Source organism: Sminthopsis crassicaudata, chromosome 2 (assembly GCF_048593235.1).
Source record: "Sminthopsis crassicaudata isolate SCR6 chromosome 2, ASM4859323v1, whole genome shotgun sequence".
Lineage (NCBI taxonomy): Eukaryota > Metazoa > Chordata > Mammalia > Dasyuromorphia > Dasyuridae > Sminthopsis > Sminthopsis crassicaudata.
In genome coordinates this window covers 600,070,863-600,091,853 of record NC_133618.1, presented here as the reverse complement: position 1 = coordinate 600,091,853, position 20,991 = coordinate 600,070,863, and the positions used below count along the sequence as shown (strand labels likewise).

The following is a 20,991-nucleotide window of genomic DNA, read 5'->3' as shown; positions in this document are numbered from 1 at the left end:
CTGCACACAATTTGTAGAGGCAATGTCATAATAATGATAGTTACAATTCAATCATATTAATGACACGTTCTGAGACACAGAACAGGGGCTAAGGTAGAGGACCTGAAAGAAGGGTGATCAGTAGATAGGTCAGTAGTCACTTTCTGGACTCCAAAACTTCAACTTGATGAACTAGAGAGTTTCTTGGAATTATTGAGACACCATGAAAGAGTATTACATTCAAAAATCCATCCATCTGCTCTAGATACAACAAACAAAGATTATTTTAAGACAGATGGTTCACCACAGGGCTTGTATTGCTTTTTTGTTTTTGATGATAAAACAAGAGTTTTGAGATCTTGAGGTTTACAAAAGTGACATTCAAAAGAATTATCTCTGCAGAGATAGATTCAGATACAGGAAATCTTTCTAATATGAGAAGATTTCACATCAGAAGTTATGAAGATTCAGGGTATTATAAGCAGCTGATCATTGAAGGGGAATCTATCAGATAGCTCCCTGGGAATAGTCCAGACCTATCTTTCTTTCATGCAATGTACTCCCTCTTCCTATTCTCTCAGTCTTTTAGAATGTTTCACTTCCACAATGGTTTACTCAGGTACCACCTTGTTATGACATCTTCCCACATCCCTTCAGCCTTAAACTTCTTTGTCTTCACTGACCTTGTTTTATGTTTGTCTTCATCCATAATGCAGCCTCCCAGTAAATATCACATTTAGGGGAACAAGAAAGTTTTCTTTTTTATATATGAATCTGCACTGTCTAGTAGGTAGGTTGAGCATCTGATGCACTTCCCAAAAGCATGTGCAATAAATTGAATTGCTATGTGATGATGTTCACATACTTGCATAAACTCTTCTCTGTCTAAGTTCTCTAGATATTCACAAAAAGGGAGTGAGATGATGGGAAACATTACCTGTTCCATATGTTGTTTGTTGAAATGTCAGAGTAGTAGGCAAGGGTGTTGTTCCTAGAAGTGAAAAGTTCCAGGTCAGTTTCATCTCAGGATCAGGAGGTATTCTCTCAAAGTGATTGAACATTTTTCTATTAGCTACCACAAATACTGAGGTGTGTTGTACTTCATTATGAAGTCATTTAGACAACATCATGTTGTCACAGCCTGTGGGTCTGTTCGTTTTTAAAATAAGAGCACTGTTATGATTGGAAATAAGTTGCAATTTTAGGCATTTCTGGAACAAATCTAAAATCAATCAAGATTCAGTAATATATTCTTAGGAATCAGAAAGGAGGAGAAAGCAAAGAAAAGAAACATAAAGGGGAAAGGAGAAATAAATGATGGGAGAAGGGAAGGGAAGACAAGCAAAGGAATGGATAGCATAAGGGTAGGAAGGAGAAGGAAAGGTGAACGTAGGGAAGGGATAGAAAAAGAAGGGAATGGAAAGCAAGACAAAGCAAAGCAAAGTAAAAAAAAAATCGAAAACAAGCTGACATTGCAAATATGAGTGAGAAATTGTGAAGAACCAGTAGGAACCGGAGTGGTTATTCAATTATATCAAGATCATAGCTTGAAAAATAGAAGAATAATGCAATGTTTAAAAATGAAAGCTAATAGAGGAGGGAAAAGAAGAAGTTAAAACGGTCAGAAGGGTAATTAGAGAGAGGAGATGAGAAAACAGCAGATGACAAAAGAGAAAACAAATACAGGGTTGGATTGAAAACTGCAGGGGATAGATTAATCTTGATTCATATAATTGCTTAGAAAAGATAAGTTATGTATTGTGTGAAAATTTTAAAATAAACTATAGACGTGATCATTATATGTATGAAACATTATATGTATTTGTAAAACTAATTAAGAATCAAAAGAAAAATGCAAATTTGAAAAAATTTGAGCCAAATGGAACTTTGACCAAAAGGGACAAAAAATAGGGTTAAGAAGACAGAACTAAATTTAAGGTTCTTAACATAGTGTCTTCTCATTTTTCACATAAAAAAGAAAAGTACCATTTCCTATCTCGGGGCATTCTAAAATAGAAACATATGGAATTGAATAAGGAAGAACCACAGACTTACCAGAAGTGGGTATTGTTGGGGTACTGGCGTCTACAAGAGAAAGAAGATTGAATCAGACATGAACATGTTTTAGAGCCAAAGTCCCAGATAGGAACTAGGTGTTAACTTTGCTTGCAATGTGTGAGGGACATAGCACAAATCACAATGAAGAAAAAATTCCCAAACTCAGGCACAGAATTTGAGATTTAAAAGACTCCTAGCAGCAACCCAGGGCAGCTCATGATCAAAGGAAGCTGACTAAGCACACCTGCCTAGTGGTTGTGCACTCTTTCCTTGAAGAATTCCAAGAGGGTAAAAAGAATGGTGATTCATTCCAAGGAAGGTCAATAAACACTGTGTGTGATACCTTTGGGGCTCACGAAAGTTGACCAGCTCTAGCCACATAACCATCAACAGTGTCACTGTTGTATCCTAACCAGTATGGCATAGGCAACATAGAGTCAATAATAATCAACGAGAAATTAAGAACCAAAACCTAAGGGGCCTGAATTAAAACAAAAACAAAAACAAAAAACAAAAAAAACAAAACATGATAAACCCGTATTTGTTTCTCAGATCTTTGTCACTTTTGTGCTACATGATCTTTGACATATCCCTTAACTTTTTTCAGCCTCAAGTTTTTCATCTTTAATAAACTCAAGAGGGGAAATATAATTCCAGTTCTCACCTTCCTTGACTTTTGCATCAAGAAAAATTGCCACCCATGATTTGTATTTCTGTTTATCTGACGCACCACAACATTACTGGGCTTCATAATTGTGCCATTGGGGAAAAGACCCATAACCGACTGCTTCAACTTAAATTGAAAAGATGTTTTCTGAAAGACTAGTCTCTGCTACCTACAGAGCACATATATATATATATTTTCTCCACCAGATAAAGATTTTGTTATATCCATAGTATTTCACCTAGTCCAAATTTAAAAGGATATTCCCTCATTTGAGAAAAAAAGATATTGGATTCACAATATTAAGAGAAAACCTGGCTTCTGTGATTTCTTTTAAATTTTCTGGAAAATACAGAGAGGGAGAAATGACAAGATGAGAGAATAATACATTTAGTGCTAGAAGTCATATTCAAAGTTATCCACTTTTGGCCTCTTCCCTTTACCTATAAGGAAACTGATACTCTGAATGATTAAGTAAGGAGCAAAAATCAAAGACAGACAGGGAAAATTTTACTGCAATTCTCACTAAAATTATCCATGTTTTCCCAGAATGTTCCTTTTCCTCAACAAACACTACTTCCAAGTGTTATCAGCATCACTGGAGGAAAGAATACTGAGTTACTCTTGGAAAAACTAACTGAGTTCTCTCCATAGTGCCAGCAGTCCCTTCTGCCCTGTACTCCCCAACCCTGTGAAAATTGTGGACATTTCTGGGAGAGAAGAAGCTCTGAACAAGCTCAGGACAAGGAGAATCTCAGCCAGCAAGAAATTGTTCCCCCTGACAAGATCCTTTCCAGAAAAGAGGGAGCAGTTGCTTCCCAGAGAGGTAATACCTGAGCAGATGACACCGGCATCCTCACTGTGCTGACAATTGTGGATGAGCCACCCATTGTGGGGACAGTTCCACAGGTAGGACTCAGACCCAGAGCACCGCAAGTTGTCCAGGGTGATTCTTCCAGTGCCCTGACCAAATCGGGCATTTCCCGGAGCTGACACAGCATAGCCACAGCCCAGCTGCCTGCACACAACACTGGCATCATTCAAATCCCAGTCGTCATCACAAACAGTACCCCAGGATCCCTGGTAGAGCACTTCAACTCTGCCTTGACATCTGTCTCCTCCATTCACCAGCCTCAAAGACAGTCCAGAATCTGATGCAAAGAAAGAAGCAAAAGCATTGCCTTTTCAGTGGTCTTCTTCAGGTGCAAAGTCTTTGGATGCTCAGGGATTTTCCAAAATTCCCAAAGCTGTTCAGATGGCTGATGGAGGAAACCTGGTGTAGTCATGTCCTCAGGCCAGAATAGTTCAATGAGAAAGGCACCAGGAAAGTAAGAAGGATCCCACTCTTCTCAAGTATTCCAACTCTTTGTGAGAGCAGGAATGCAATCTATTCTTCCTGGTTAAAGGACCAAGAGCCAATGGATAACCAACTCTTAAAACTTCTTATTTTTCCTAATATTAGACATCTGGGGAGCTAGACTTGATTCTTCTTTCTAATATTTTTCAGATCTAATCTGTCCACATTGCATTAAATGACCATAGCACTCCACCTAGTCTTTTTAGTCTACTCATATGAATTCACAGACATGACTGAATTAAAAAAAAAACCTATCTGCTGAGACTACAAAAGGGTTATTTGAAGAGAAAACAAAGGGAAGAAAGAAAAAGAAAAAATAGAATGGATAGAACAAGGGAAAGAAGGAAGGAGAGGGGAAAGCAAAGAATGAACTAAGAAAAGAGATACATGAAGGTAAAGAAGATTAAAATATATTTTAAAAAACAGGGGACAAATGGTAAGGAAAGATTATTTAACTTCTAGAAAATGATGGGGAAATTTTCAATAAATAAATGTTTGAATTTGAAAGTTGCTTTTAATCAGCCTGTTTCTCTCACCTAAAATATTCTTGATGTGGCACTCACAACAAGAATAAGCCCTGAGTGCAGCTTTAAACTGGCAGACAATTACCTTTTTCTAAAAATGAGAAATATTTAGAAAGTAGAGAGTTTCCTGAGGATTCCTTTTGCCACATACCATTTGTATAGGCAATATCATTTTTATCTGATAGTTAAAACTCAGTCATATGAATGTTCTTGAGACAACAAGGCAGGGACTGACATTGAGGAACTGAAAAAAGGTAGTCATCAGAGAAGTCAATAGTCACTTTCTGGACTACAAAACTTCACAGATATGAAATATCATTGGGGTAGCATGAAATAGCATTGTATTAAAAAATCTGTCAGTCTCCTCTAGATTCAACAAATGAAGATAGTTTCAAGACAGATGTTCAGCCTCTGAGCTCTTATTTCTTTTTTTTTTATGATAAAACAATAGTTTTGAGATCCTGAGGTTTAGAAATGTGACATTCAAAAGAATGATCTCTGCACAGGTAGATTTGGCTACAGAAACTCTTTCAAATATTACATAATGTCGGGAGCCAAGGGATTCGGCCCAGGTGTCTCTCTCCCCTAAGTGGGCATTACCCTCAGACAAATTGTTCTGAGAATCGGCCGACCATAGAATATTCCAACATTGTATCCTAACCACAAACTGTTCCTGTTCATTGAACCAGCCATCCCCATGTTCCTTTCCCAGGCCCAACCCTACTTCTCTTTCTCATGATTTTTGCTATATTAGCTGTACCCCAAGAGCAATAAACTGAGACCTTGACAAGAATCTGCTTGGTCTCACTCTTCTTTCTTGCCCGTTTCTCTTTCAGGCTGGGTCCCCCTCGACTCCCCGAATAACTAAGTCCCGCTGGACCGGGACAGGTGGCGCCCAATGTGGGGCTCGAGGTATGAACCCTCCCAGAGAAGTCATTGCGACCCCCATTGGAAGGACCACTTTCACCGCTCATGAGAGTTCCAGTCCTTGGTAAGTTTTGAATTGTCCGTCTTATAAGAAATGGGTACAAGTTAAAGAGCAGGTTTTTATAAAGGACCTTAAAGTATTCCTCAGAGAAAGAGGAGTTGGAGTAAAGAAAAAAGATTTAGTTAGGTAGTTTCTTTTTATAGATGAAACTTGTCCTTGGTTTCGGACCAGAACGGGCCAGAGATTCATCCCTAGAAGTGGCAGAAAGTAGGCAGAGACCTAAATGATAAATTACAGAAGGAAGGGCCGAATGCTGTTCCCACAACTGCCTTTTCTTATTGGGGCTTGATTAGTGATATTGTGGAATCGGCACCTAATGACCCTGAAAAACAGCAGCTCTTATCATTTGCGGAATATTGCCTCTGCCCTTTGTCTGGGGAGGCCTCTGTGGCCTCTATTCCCCCCAGCGATAAGAACCCTTCCAGGCCCCCTTTCACGGAAGGGTCCTTGCAACGAACACCCGTTAATAAAACCCTGATGGAGCCCCTTTTCACTCCTCACGCAGTCCAGACCTGCACGCCTGCTCTCTCTGCCCCAGCCCTACCCCTTGCCACCCTTATTGAGGCTAAAAAGCAGGTCTCGACTCAAGTTAATGCCACTGAACTTTCTTCCCTGCAAAATTCGCTTAAAAAGACCATCCTTCTCCCGGCTTCAAGCCCAGCGGCTGCTCCCCCTTTGCTGCCTTACAAGAAGGGCCCTCTTAGCAAATCAAAAAACCTGAAATTGGCCTTTTTACCTTTGCTGGAACTCTGCCTGGACTTTCTCCAGGACTTATCAGGTTTTCAATTACACTTGGCTAATCATTAATGAAGCTGGAGATGTTGCTAACTCCTTCTCTACAATCTCTGCCACAACCCTGTGGCTATCCCTAAGGGATTTTTAAAAATTATCATTGACTTAAAAGATTGTTTTTTCTCCATCCCTCTTTACCCCGATGATTGCAAACGCTTTGCTTTTAGCCTTCCCATAGTTAATTGTGTGGGTCCCTTCGTGCATTTCCAATGGAGGGTCCTACCTCAGGGTATGGCTAATAGCCCAACCCTCTGTCAAAAATAGTGGCTCAGACTAAGCAGGATCTAACAAGCAGCATCTCTCTCAAATTTGCCAATGGCTTGCCTTTGCCCTCCAGACCCGGGGTCTCTTAATCTCTTCCGAAAAGATTCAAACCCAATCTCCTCAGCTGTTCTTAGGTTTCGAGTTACTCTCTAACAAAGTCCTTTCCCAAAAACTCCAATTGCGGACAGATTGCCTGCACACCCTTAATGATTTTCAGAAACTCCTCGGCGATATCAATTGGCTCAGACCCTACTTGAAACTTACAACGGGGGAATTAAATCCTCTCTTTGATATTTTGAGAGGAGATCTCGATCCCTCCTCCCCAGCTCACTCACCCCAGAGGCTTGAAAATCCCTGATTACAGTAGAACTACAGCACATAGGATATTATGCCCTCAATCAACCTTTTTTGGCTCCTCATATTTCCTACTCCCTTTGCCCCCACAGTCTTGCTTTGGCAACAAAAGCCTCTATTTTGGGTCCATTTACCCGCATCCCCCTCCAAAATTCTACCCACATATCCTCACTTAATTGCTATCCTCCTACACCTCGGAGAGGGGCTGCCCTAAAGCTCTTTGGTAGAGACCCTGACCACGTAGTTTCCCCCTACACTACTTCCCAAATACAATGGCTTGTTCAGAATGATGATGATTGAGCCATTGGCTCCATTTCTTTTCAGGGAACCATTGACAACCACTTTCCCTCTGATAAATTGATTCAATTCTTACAAAAAACACCTGTTGTCTTCCCCAAGGGAACAAAGTCTGTCCCAATCAAAGGTGCCTGCCTAGTTTTCACTGATGGGTCATCCTCAGGCATTGCAGCATTCAGTATTGATGGTCAAGTTTCCAGTTTCAAAACAAACTTTATGTCCGCACAGCTGGTTGAGCTCGCTGCCATCATTAGAGTTTTTGAATTATTAGAAGATCCTTTCAATTTATATACTGACAGTGCCTATGTGGCACACTCTGTCCCCCTTCTGGAGATAGTACCTTATATTCGCCCTTCAACCAATGCTTCCCCCTTCAGCGTTTAATCCTTGCCTGCACTAAACCTTTTTTTTGTTGGTCACGTTCGTGCCCATTCTGGCCTTCCTGGGCCATTGGCAGACAAGGTGGATCAGACCACTCAACTTGTGGCTGCCGCCCTCTCAGTCACTCCACTTACTGCCGCGCAGCAGGCCCATGCCTTACATCATCTTAATGCCCACACTCTCAGACTGCGATATTCCATCACTCGTGAACAGGCATGGCAGATTGTCCGGCAATGCAAGGGCTGCTTAACTCTCCTGCCTGAACCTCATTTGGGAGTGAACCCCCGTGGGTTAGTCCCTGGCGAATTATGGCAGATGGATGTTACCCACTACCCATCCTTTGGCAAATTAAAATATATTCATGTCTCCATAGACACCTTTAGTGGCTTCATTTTTGCATCTCTACAAACAGAGGAAGCCTCCAAACATGTGATCTGTCACGTTCTTGCCTCTTTAGCTGCTGTCCCAAAACCCAAAATTCTTAAAACTGACAATGGTCCAGGTTACACTAGCTCCACCTTTAAACAGTTCTGTGCTCAGATGGAAATCAAACACATTACTGGCATACCTTATAACCCCCAGGGTCAAGGAATCGTTGAAAGAGCTCATCAAACTTTAAAAAATATGATCTTAAAATTACAATAAGGGGGAGAAATGTTATATCCTAAAGCAGGTAATTTTAAAACCCTTTTAAATCATGCAATGTTTGTGTTGAATTTTCTTATGATATTGAGGGCAAATCTGCCGCTGATCGCCTCTGGCATTCATCTACAGCCAATACTTATGCACAGGCTATGTGGAGAGACCCTTTGTCCAACAGATGGCAGGGTCCTGACCCAGTCCTTATCTAGGGCAAAGGACATGCCTGCATTTATGATTCACAGGCACAAAATGCCAGATGGCTCCCAGAGCATCTGATAAAACTTCGTAACTCACCCAGGGATCCCCCTGAGAAGATTTCTCACTGTGCTTTCTTTCAGAAAACAACATGAAGTCACCAACCCTTTCCTCCCACACCCTCTCACAGTGGAGCCTTTCGTCCAACCCTCCCTAAGAGACCCCCCTCCTCTGCCGCACTCATTCTTTCCCTGGTTAATGCCTCTGTTCAAGCCATTCAGAAGCTTAATACTACTCCCATGGAAGATTGCTGGGTTTGTTACTCCTCCTCCCCCCCTTTCTATGAAGGCATTGCCCATTTTGGAAATCTCACATTCACTAACAACTCATCCCTTTTACACTGGGGAATTGAAAATAAGCAGGGTCTCATCTTTAGTAAAATCTCTGGCCTGGGGCTGTGCCTTTTGGGACCCAATATGCTGCCTCCCTTACAGCTAGAAGGGGTATGTAACCAGATTGTCACGATTACGTCTCCCACGTATGTGGCTGCCCCTAACAACTCATACCTCGCTTGCTCCTCGGGTCTGACCACCTTTGTGGTTACAACCTCCTTCATTCATAACACAGACTACTGTGTGGTAGTCTCTCTCTTACCCAGACGACTTCCTGAGATTATGGGAACGAGGGACTGACCCCCAGGTTCGGAAAAAAGAGAACCTTTGTCAGCTCTCACCCTGGCCGTCCTTCTAGGCCTGGGGTCAATGGGCGCAGGAACAGGAATTGCCTCCTTAATTACTTCCAACATGCAGTATGCTCAGCTCAGTGCAGCTATTGACAAAGATCTTCAGGAACTGCAGTCAGGCCTCAAGTACCTTAAAGACTCTGTCGCCTCTCTGGCTGAAGTGGTCCTGCAGAATAGGAGAGGCTTAGACCTCCTCTTTTTGCAACAGGGTGGCCTTTGTGCTGCATTAAAAGAGGAATGTTGCTTCTATACTGACAAGCTTGGCCTAGTAGAAGATAGTCTAAAAAGGGTCAAAGAAAGCCTAGAAAAAAGAAAGAGAGAAAGAGAGCAGAACGAATCCTGGTATCAAAATTGGTTCTCTACATCCCCTTGGCTTACCACCCTACTCCCCAGTCTTTTAGGGCCTCTTGTAGGTGTTTTGCTGCTTCTCTCCTTCGGCCCCTGGGCCTTCAACAAGCTAACTACTTTCATCAAGTCACAGGTTGATTCTGCCCTGCAAAAGTTCTTTATCACCAGCTTAGCGCTAATGGATCCTGTGATGACCCCCCTTCTACCACCGCCCACGAGAGCCTTCGATTCTCCACCCTGCCATGGAAATTGAGTCCCCATGATACCTAAGGGTGTGGCGATACCTCCGAGGGACACGGCCTTAATTGTAATAATGTGGGCTATTGCTGTGAAAGAGCCAATGACGGGAATATTGTGGCCCCATGACTCGGAAAATCATACCTTTTATGGCTGCAGTGGTACCCACTGACGGGATTATTGTGGGTCCACTCCCGGGGGGGGGGGTGTGGAGGCAACCCACATAGCCAAGACAGGGGCCCTGCCCTTCTTGGCCCTGAGGGCCTGGTTATCTAGGTACTGAGCATGGGTGCAGGCCACATAGCCTAAGACAGGCCTTTCACCAGCCCTTGTGTTATACAATCTTTTGCTTCTAAAGAGAAAAGGGGGAGATGTTGGGAGCCAAGGGCTTTGGCCCAGGTGTCTCTCCCCCCTAAGTGGGCATTACCCTCAGACAAATTGTTCTGAGAATCGGCCGACCATAGAATATTCCAACATTGGATCCTAACTGCAAACTGTTCCTGTTCATTGAACCAGCCATCCCCATGTTCCTTTCCCTGGCCCAACCCTACTTCTCTTTCTCATGATTTTTGCTATATAGGCTGTACCCCAAGAGCAATAAACTGAGACCTTGACAAGAATCTGCTTGGTCTCGCTCTTCTTTCTTGCCCGTTTCTCTTTCAGGCTGGGTCCCCCTCGACTCCATGAATAACTGAGTTCCGCTGGACCGGGACAAGATAACATATATATATTAGATACCATATCTTATATGAGATAACATAAGAGGTTATGAAGATCAAGGATATATAACCTTGTAGGTGATCCTATCAAATAGCCACATGGATAGTGTCCAGGTCTATCATTCTTGCCTGCAATGTACTCCTTCCTCATCTTCTCTCCCTCTTTTAGAATGCTCGACTTCCATCATGGCTTGCTCAGGTGCCCTCTCTATTGTAATATCTTCCTACATCCCTTCAGCTTTAATCCTCTATGTCTTCACTTACCACGTTTTATGTTTGTCTTCATACCTCATGCAGCCTCCTAGCAAACTGCATGTTTGGAGAGACAAGATAGTTTTCACTTTTATCTGCAATGTCTAGCAGTTACCTTGAGTACCTGGTGCACTTCCTAAAAATATGTGGAATACATTGAATTGGTATGTAATGATGATCACATATTTGTCTCTTCTCTGTCTGAACTCTCTAGCGATTTGCAAAAAGGGAGTGATAAGAGGAAAACATTACCTGGTCCATATGTTGTATGTAAAGATGACCCAGTAGTAGGAAAGGTTGTTGTTTCTAGAAGTGAAAAGTTCCAGGTCAATATCATCTCCAGATTGGAGGGTATTCTCTGAAAGTGACTGCACATTTTCTTATTAGCTACCACAACTACTGACATGTGAAGCATTTTGTTATATAATCATTTAGAACAACATCATGTTGTCACATTCTGTGTCACATTTTAGAATGAGCAGACTGGACAGGATGCAAATAAACTGCAATTGGAGGTATTGCTTTAACAAATCAAAACTCATGCAAGGTTCAGTAATATGTCTTTAGAAACAGGAAAGGAGGAGATCAAAATAAAGCAATGGAAATGGGAAATAAAGACAAAATAATAGGGTAAGGGATGGGATGGCAAGGGAAGCAAAGGGAAAGAAAAGAGAAAGAAGGAAAGGGTACAAAAAGAAGTAAATGGAAAGCAAGGCAAAGCAAAGCAAATAAAAGAAATAAAAAAGAATCTGATATTGCAAATAAAACTACAGTGATTATTCAATTATATCAAGATCATAGCTTCAAAAATGAAACAGTGGAAGTAATGCAATGTTTAAAAATGAAAGATTAAAAGAGGAAGGAGAGAAGGAAGGTAAAAAAAGATCTGAAGGGAAATTGAAAAGAGAAGAATCAACAGAAGATAACAATAGGGAAAAGAAATAAAGGCATGGATTAAAAATTTCAGGAGATAGATTATTCTTGATTCATATAATTTCCTAGAAAAAGCAAGTTAATTATTGCTTGAAAATTTTAAAATAAAGTGTAGACATGATCAGTATTTATATGTAAATTGGTAGTATTTGTAAAATTAAAAGAATCAAAAGAAAAAATTGCTAACTTGAAATAATTGGAGCCAAATGGAACTTTGACAAAACAGGACAAAAACTGGTACTTATCATAGAACCCAGGAAGGATCAGTCAGATAAAAGATGCACATGGGGGCTACAACTAAAATAAAGGTTCTTAACATAGTGTCTGTTCATCTCTTAAATATCCCCATAGAAGAGAAAACCACCATTTCCTATCTTGGGATTTTCCCATATAGAAACTCATTATATTGAATAAGAAAGAACTACAAACTTACCAAAATCTACAGTGGATCTTCTTGATGTACTGGCAGCTACAAGAGAAAAAGGGTCAAATCAGATATGGACATGTTTTAGAGACAAAAGTCACAGATAGGAATAAGACATTAACATTCCCTGCAAATAGCCATGAACATAGCACAAATCACAATGATGAACAAGTTCACACAGTCAGGCACAGAATTTGAGATTTAGATGGACCCCTAACAGCAATCTAGGGCAGTTTATGATCAAAGGAATCTTGTTACAACACACCTGGCTAATGGTTGTGCACTCTCCACTTGAAAGAATTCAAGTGGATAAAGGAAAGCTGATAAAAGAAAGATGATTCATTTCAAGGGAGGTCAACAAACCATGTGTGATGCCTTTGGGCAAAGAAAATTGTCCAGTATTAGCCACATAACTATCAATAGTGTCATTGCTGAATCCTAAAATTGCTGAATCACAAAGTCAAACTCAATAAGAATTGTTGAGAAGTCAAGAACCAAGACCTAAGGGGCCTGAAAAAAAAAGTGAGAAACCCATATTTGAGTCTCAGATTTTTTTCACTTTTGTGCTACATGATCTTTTATAAATCCCTTAACATTTTTCAGGCTCAGATTGTTTATCTTTAATAAACGCAAGTGGGGAATTATAATTCCAGATTTCACCCTACTTGACTCTCGCATCAAGAAAAAGTGCCATCCATGAAGTGTGTTTCTTTTTATCGGAGTGATCAGAACATTACTGGGCTTGATAATTGTGACACTGGGGAAAAGGACCATAACTGACTGTTTCAACTTAAGTTGAAAAGATGTTTTCTGAAAGACTAGTCTCTATACCTACAGAGCACATACACATTTTCTCCACCTGATAAAGATTTTTGTTATGTCCACAGGATTTCACCCAGTCCTAATTTTTAAAAATATTCCCTCATTTGAGAAATTCAATTCATAATATTTAGAGAAAAACCTGGCATCTATGATTTCTTTTAAAATTTCTGGAAATTACAGAGAGGAATGAGTGACAAGACGAGAGAATAATAAATGTAGAGCTACAAGACATATTCAAAGTTATTCACTTCTGGCCTCTTCCTTCCCTTTACCTATAAGGAAACTGATACCTAGAATGACTAAGTAAGTAGCAAAAGTCAAGGAGAGAGTCAAAATTTTAATGCAATTCTCTGGTTCTTAAATTCCTCCTTTTTCTCCAGGCGTCTTCTTTTCCTCAACAAACACTGCTTCCATGTGTTATCAGCATCACTGGAGAAAAAAAAGAGTGACTTGCTCTTGGAAAAACAAACTGAGTTCTCTACTTAACCACAGCAGTCCCTGATTCCCAGTACTTCCCAACTGTATGAAACTTGTGAACATTTCTGGGCAAGAAGAAACTGAACATGCTCAGGACAAGAATAATCTCAGCCAGAGAGAAATTCTTCCCCTGACAAGATCCACTCCAGGAAAGAAGGAGCAGCTGCTTCCCAGAGAGGCAATACCTGAGCACATGACACTGACATCCTCACTGTGCTGACAGTTGTGGGAAAGCCAGTCCTTATGGGGACAGTTCCACAGATAGGACTCAGACCCAGAACGCTTCACATCAGGACAATTCTTCCAATACCCTGGCCAAATCGGGCATTTCCAGGAGCTGACACAGCATAGCCACAGCCCAGCTGCCTGCACACAACACTGGCGTCATTCAAATCCCAGTCGTCATCACAAGTGGTGCCCCAGAATCCTTGATAGAGTACTTCAACTCTGCCCTGATATTTGTCTCCTCCATTCACCAGGGCCAAGGACAGACCAAAATCTATTTCTAGCAGACCCCATATTTAAAAGAGCTGTAAAAACTACAAAGAATAATGTATTGGACGAATGTACCTTAGTACTTTTGTTGATCAGCTTTACTAGCTACACTCTAGTAGAAATAAGTCCCAAGGGCAAGAGGAAATGAAAAATATTTTTTGTAAAGTATCAAAAATTGGAAAAAGTAAAGAGAATGGGAGAGTCAATGAAAAATAAGACTGGATATGGATACCCCAGTGAAGTGTTTCAGATAGACAAGATTTAGCACCAAGTAACTGGCAAACATTTTTGAGGGGTAAGGGCTCAAAAGAATACACAAGAACTTGGTGGGATTTAGAGCCCTCCCTGACACTTTAACTGGACTTGGAGCCATGAAAATTTTACTGGCTTTGAAAATGGAAGACCTGAGTATGAATTCATGCCTTTTCACTTATTAGCTTTGTGACTTCAGACAAGTCTCTCTCTTGAGACTCAGTATCCTCATCTGAAAAGTATTTTTTTTAAATCTACCTCATACTGTTTAATAAATAGGATTGTTGTGAAGATCAAATGAGATAATGAACAATTACTTTCTAAATCTTGAAAACCCTAAGGAAATGTCAAAGGAATAACCACAATGGCTAAAAGAAGATCCAAGAATGGCAAATTAAAGAGTCTCTCACTGGAATAATCATTAACAATGGTTCATAGCTATAAAACACTTTCAAGGAGCAACTAAGTTCAGTAGATAGAGCAAAGGGCTTAGATCTAGAAAGACTCAACTTCATGAGTTCAAATCCAGCTTCAGACATTTAATATTACCTTGGGCAAAGCACTTAATCCTACTTACCTCAGTTTCCTCATCTGTAAAAAGAGATGAAGAAGGAAATAGCAAACCATTCCAGTATATTTGCCAAGAAATTCTCAAATGGAATCACAAAGAGTTGGATACAATTGAAAAAAGATAACAAAAATGTCTGCAAAGTACTATGTGCACAGTTTCTTATTTGATTCTCATAACAGCCCTATCAAAGACACACTATTCTTATTCCCATTTTACAAATGAAAAAACTGAGGCTTAAAGAGTCTGAGCTCTTTCTGACTAGTTAGTGCTGGAAGCACAACCTGAACACGGTATTTCCTGTTTGAAGTCCGAGTTGTATCCCTTGGGTCACTTACAACTTTTGAAGTTAAACATTCTACTCTAAAATTAGGAACTAAAAGAAAATGTAGCTTTTTTCTAAAGTCAGAAGTTCAGGAGATAGTGAGAATTGCACAAATTATCAAGGAAGGCTGTAGATCATCCCAGAAATTTCCAAATTGTGAGTGGGGAAAGGATTTTTAAGCTCATCAAGGGACAGCAGAAAAGACACTGACTGGAGAATCAGAAGATATGTATTCTAGTCCTAGTTCTTCCATTAAATCACTATAACTTAAACAAGTCTCTTTTCTGGATGTCAGTTTCCTCAATTATAAAATTCAATTTAAAACAACATGCTACAGCATGGAACTTTCAATTATTTTGCAATCTATATGAAGGGATAAATGAGATGCTAGATTAGTTCATTTCTATTATCTATAGCTCTAATATAGTCTTCCAACAAATCACAGAAAGTGTATCACATTGGGAAAGAATACTTTATTCGGAGTCAAATGGTCTGGATTTGATTCTCTTCTCTGTCACCTACAATTTAGGTCTCTAGTTCCTTATCTTGAAAATGAAGAGAGCTGGACAAGACTTTCTTTTTTTTTTCCTGAGACAATTAGGGTTAAGTGACTTGCCCAGGGTCCCACAGCTAGGAAGTCTTAAGTGTCTGAGGTCAAATTTGAACTCAGGTCCTCCTGACTTCAGGGCTGGTCCTCTATCCAGCTGCCCCAAGATGTTTTTTTTTTTTTTTTTCCTGTTTTGTTTTGTTTTGTTTTGTTTTTTTGTTTTGTTTTGTTTTTTTTAAGAGATTTTTTTAAAAGTCCTTTTTAACTTGCTTATGTTAGCTATAGAATGACTTCTCAATGCTCCTGAAGTTAAGTGGCTGAAGCAATATGCAAATCTACATCTTAATGCCCAGGCCGCTAATCTATCCAAAATGTCATTTTGCCTCTAAAATTGCTATTTAAAAAAAAAAAAACCCATCATGCAATAGATTCTCTTTGCTGGATATCATTAAAGTGATGGGTATCATTAGAGAATGGTCTTTTGCTGAAGATTTGCATGTGGCAGGATAGAAACATGAGGAGATGATAAAAATGAAAACCATGCTCTCCCCAAGCTCTCAAGTCCCCCAGCAGGACACCTGTCTTTTTAACTACTCCACTATCTCTGCACACAAGTTACCTACTCATTATTACTTGATCTTAAGTGGTAGGTGGGGAAGCTTGTTTGCTTCTAGCATCTTAATACAATGAATTTGGCAGGTGAAACATAAACCCCAGGGTCTTGTACAAACTTTTCTCTTTAGATGAAGATAACTAAGAATGATAACTTACTTTCGTAAACATACAGGGTTGTGAAACACTTGAATCTGACAAAAAACCAAAATTTTAAACTATGCACATTTAATGAGAACATGACTAAGCACTTGCTCACTCAGCAGCCGTAAAAATTGTCTTGGAAAAAATCACAGAACACAGTACTACACGGGCTTGCCTCTAGTTCTGCAAGAATGTAGCTATCCATTCCATGGGATACTCAGATTTGGGTGAGAAGCTAGCTCTAGGCCATCTGGCAAAGGATGCAGCAGACACAAGGATGGGATCTCTGTTCCCTTTTCAAAAGTCAAATCATTTAACTATGTGTGTACTCTCATTAAGAAGCATTTTAAGACAGACATATCTGCAGGCAGAACTCAAGTTACAAGTCTTTACGAAACATTGAATTAGCAAAGGAATCTGTCCTGCCCATCTTGTATCATGAAGATTACATTGAATCAAGCATTCTGGATCCTTTCCATTTGAACCACAAATGCAAAAAAGCCTAAGATGAAACATTATATCCCTCAACCATATGTCCTATAAATTTATAATGATCATGTTGTTGTTAAGACCAAATAATCTTTCAACGATGATTTAATGAATCCAGTGACATTGCAATTAGCCTGCTATGATTCCAACTGCTTATATTTCTTCAAGGAAAAAAATAACTGTTTTTCGCCCAATTCAGCAAAAAAACAAAAAACAAAAAACAAAAAAAAAAAACTACTTAGTCAGAGTCTGCTGTGTGTAAAACACATTTACTGGCTACTTTCAGCTGTAGCAAAATTCCTCCTGAAATTAAGAGTCTAGAACCAGAATCTAAACCATTAAAACTCATCCAAATAAGATTTTGGAGAAAATTACACAAAATTATAATTAGTAATGGTACCTGCACGCAAAAGTTGGAAACAAAATAGCAGTGTCCTCAGGAACATGAAGATGCCCATTTTGCTGGGTCCCTGTCATTCTCAATAAAGACACTTTGAAATTTATATGCTCCAAGGTATGAGGAGGCGTGCTCTCAGGTAGCCTCTTGCTGCAATAAATCTATTAAAAGGAAGTAAATTAACTCATAGGCAGGTCACTATTCTGTGAGAACAGAATAGGTGTGTCTGATTGATTGCCCCCTGAAAGATCTGGCAGGACTCCAATTGCAAAAGCACTGTGAAATTAATAATATAATTTGCTACTTCCTTCTCTGCCATCCAACAAGAAGACTTCTAAGTGCTCCCTAGGACAGAGGGGGAACCTACATTTACCAATGGAATCTATGAATCCAGACAAAGCAGGATGTGGGCTACTCTGCAAATAGTGAAGAGGGAGCCAAGGGGAAAAGAATATCTCCGTGATGGTTTACCCTAATGAACACTCTCTTCATGGCCCCATGAACATTTCTTGCTGACCTCAAGGGTAGCACATGGTGTCCCATTAGTGTGATGGCAAAGAAGAAAGGTTGGCCATACACTGCGTAATTGAGGATCCCAAACAGCCCTTGTTTTAGATCCAAATGAGTCCCTGTCTTTTGTTCTGGTCCTACCTCCAAATCACAAAGGTTTGACCTCAAATCATGCAATCTCTGAGTCCTTCCCAATCACATTCCCTTTTATGTTGTAGCCACTGGTATTTCACAATGCTTAGACAAGTGCTCCAATACCTTCTATTTGCCATGGAGACCTAAATATTCCTTTTAGTACCTCCTGCTCTCACCTTCTGGATAAGCACAAAATGCTACAAGCAACCAAAAAGATGGAAACTTCCATGAAAAGAATCAACACCCCACTGTCAAATCCAATGGGAGTCTATTTATTGTCACCCATTTTTGTTCAGGACTTAGCTTTTAGACAATGCTAAGAATTAGCTATCAAAAATTTCTACTTCTAGTGACCTTTAAGTTTCTAGCTTTTCCAAATTCTCAAAATTATCAGTGTTATGGTTGTTGTTGCTCACAATTCCTTGCTGGTAGCAATAATTATGTAATAAATATATTGTGAGTGAAGATTAAGGAAAGTATCTAGCACATTGCTTGAATTACCTATGGATAGATAATTTGTACAATGACAAAATCATATAGCTTGAGAAGACATGAATGGCTTCCAATTTGCCCCATTAGAGGGAGTTCCCATATCATGAGATCATGGATTTATCAAAGTATTAGTGCACACACACACACACACACACACACGCACACACACACACACACACACACACACACACACACACACAATGTATGACTGAAAAGTTAGACAAGGACTTCTAGAGCCATCATCTCATTTGTTCTTCTGAATGCCAAGAGGCGGGCAAGGAAGGTAGCTCCATTTTGTGGATAAAGAAACTTAGGCTTAGAGACAAAACACATAGCTATAAAGTAGCAAGGCACTTAGAATCATAAGATTTTGAACTAGAGACCTTAATCTAGTTCAAATCATTGATGTTTTATATAAAGAAATTGAGGTTCAGAGATTTTAAGTGACTTGCCTATTCTCACAAGTAAGAAATGATAGAGCGGAGATCTTCAAGCCCAAACTATTTGATTCAAAATCCATGGCTCTTTCCACCATACTTGGAAGTCCCATTAGCAAAGGATATTTTTATTTCCTTATAATTCTTCATCAACTTGTGTATTCTGCCAAGACAGGAGAATGGTACACTGCTCTTCAGAATATGTTACCAGTAAATAATAAGAAACAGACTGGTTGGATTTTCATAACAACAATAATAATAATTCTCAGCACTTAAGGGTCTTCAAAGTACTTTATAAATATCTCATTTTATCCTCACAACAATCCTAAGAGATATGTGTTATTATATTGTTTGTACCAACAAGGAAATTGAGGAAGACAAAAATTAAATGACTTGTCTAGGCTCGCAATCTAATAATTTTTTTGAAGCAAGTTTTGAGCTCCAGATTTCCTAATGTTAAGTCTATCCATAATGCCATCTAGTTCCTTCATAAAGACAGAAACTTCTATCATCTCCCCATTAGGTCCCTAGTACCTTTTTCTATTTGCAAAAGCAAAGACCTATTTCCTGCTTGTTTTTTTTCAATAGAATTTCCCTCCCCCATCTTCCCATGGTCACTTTCAGAAATTGCCCCATTAGATTTCTGGAATTTTGCAGAAAAGAACAAGTATGGAAAATAGAGCATTACATAGTAGAAAGTACAATAATGAACATTCTTCTTTATCTCATAAATCAGCTAGACAGAAGTTTGGGTATCATGTGTCACACTTCATTAAATGAAGAAATACTGAAACTTCCTCATAATTCAGAGAAACCTATCCCATTCTCACTGGACAATCTTTCCTCATTCCATTCCATTCTTCAAAACCATTCCTAAACACAGGCCCAATCATCTTATTCCTCTGATTAAAGATCTTGGATAGCCCCCTACCCACTCTCTCCTGCCTATATGTAATGCATTTGTACAAACCATACTTCATGCTTGGAACACATTTCCTCCTACATCTCAATATTCCCTCATATGTCTCCCAAGACATTGGTGGGGGAAACTCCCTGTCTAACATTAATAGATAAGAGCTCCACAGAATGAGAAGTAGTGTATGGATTACAATCTTTTCCCCTATAGGAAGTATTAACAACAATGAGGTAATAAATAGGTATAGCTAAAGTTCCACTAAACTCTTCCTTGATTTTTCCCAACTAAAAACAATGCTGTGTTTAAATCTCCCATCCACTTACTTTTTCTATGCAGTTGTATCATAATTATATAATTTGAAATAAAGCCCTCTCTTTGAACATTCATATTCCTTTGGTGATACTATGTGGCTCTGAATTAGGGAATCTCACTGCAGATTACATTGGAGAAGTGATGTGTGAAAATTGCTGCATGGTATTATCAACAATAACTTGTGCATTTAAAAATAGCATTAAATAACCACCAAGAGATGTGGGATGAGAAAAGGAAGCAGTTTAATCGTGTTTGTAGAAAAAGCTTATATCAATCATATATGATCCCCAGATCTTAGAGATAAGTCCTTACACAAAGAAGGTAAAGGATTAATAGCCAATTCTTAATGAAGTCAGAGACAATGTCTCCAAATGACATAATCACAGTATACTATTCCCTTCATTTTTAGTTGGGGATCTGAGGCTAAAAGAAATGAAGTGATATACCTACAGACACATAGAACTACTTAGTCACAGAACCAAGACTGAAACAAATCAGTGACCACTGTTTGACATGTTTCTCCTCCTAACTTCCCTGTTTCTGGCTTATGAACCTTTGTGCTCAATCAATCAAGAATTCACTTTTAGAGATAAAGGATTAGAAAAGAAAGAATGGTGTGAGTTCATTGTGGCCAGTTATCTATTACTTGGATCACACCCATAGGCTAGAACTTTTAGCCTCTAAATTTCCCCTACTCCTTTGCAGGTTGTGAGAAATCTGTGAACTGGCTAATTCTGATCTGAAGCCCTGGGAGAGCAAATACATGTATGTCAGCTCTGAAGACTTGGAGTCATTTGAATTTCTGAAGATAAGAATCCTAGGAATATCAGGGAAGAAGTAAGACAATGATTAGCTAGACTGCAGATAGAACTGATAAGATGGAAAGGTATGTCCGGATTTGGACAAATGAT

At 39.5% G+C, this 20,991-nt stretch overlaps 1 protein-coding gene across 13 annotated transcripts in view; it reads right to left on the bottom strand.

Moving 5' to 3' along the window:
• The window catches only part of LOC141553065 (scavenger receptor cysteine-rich domain-containing protein DMBT1-like), a 64,710-nt gene extending 47,259 nt beyond the window's left edge, over nucleotides 1-17,451 (bottom strand). For 2 of the 13 annotated variants that reach the window (XM_074284953.1, XM_074284952.1), the window contains exons 1-6: nucleotides 17,282-17,451; nucleotides 12,160-12,195; nucleotides 11,046-11,099; nucleotides 3,535-3,852; nucleotides 2,035-2,064; nucleotides 917-970 (exon numbers count right to left, since the gene is read on the bottom strand). In XM_074284953.1, coding sequence (XP_074141054.1) covers nucleotides 917-970; nucleotides 2,035-2,064; nucleotides 3,535-3,852; nucleotides 11,046-11,099; nucleotides 12,160-12,195; nucleotides 17,282-17,339 — 550 coding nt within the window. In that variant the 5' untranslated portion in view covers nucleotides 17,340-17,451. The remainder of the gene's footprint in view (nucleotides 1-916; nucleotides 971-2,034; nucleotides 2,065-3,534; nucleotides 3,853-11,045; nucleotides 11,100-12,159; nucleotides 12,196-17,281) is intronic. The other 11 variants (XM_074284945.1, XM_074284946.1, XM_074284944.1 and 8 more) reach the window with 9 other exon arrangements.
• Between the last annotated feature and the right edge of the window lie 3,540 nt (nucleotides 17,452-20,991).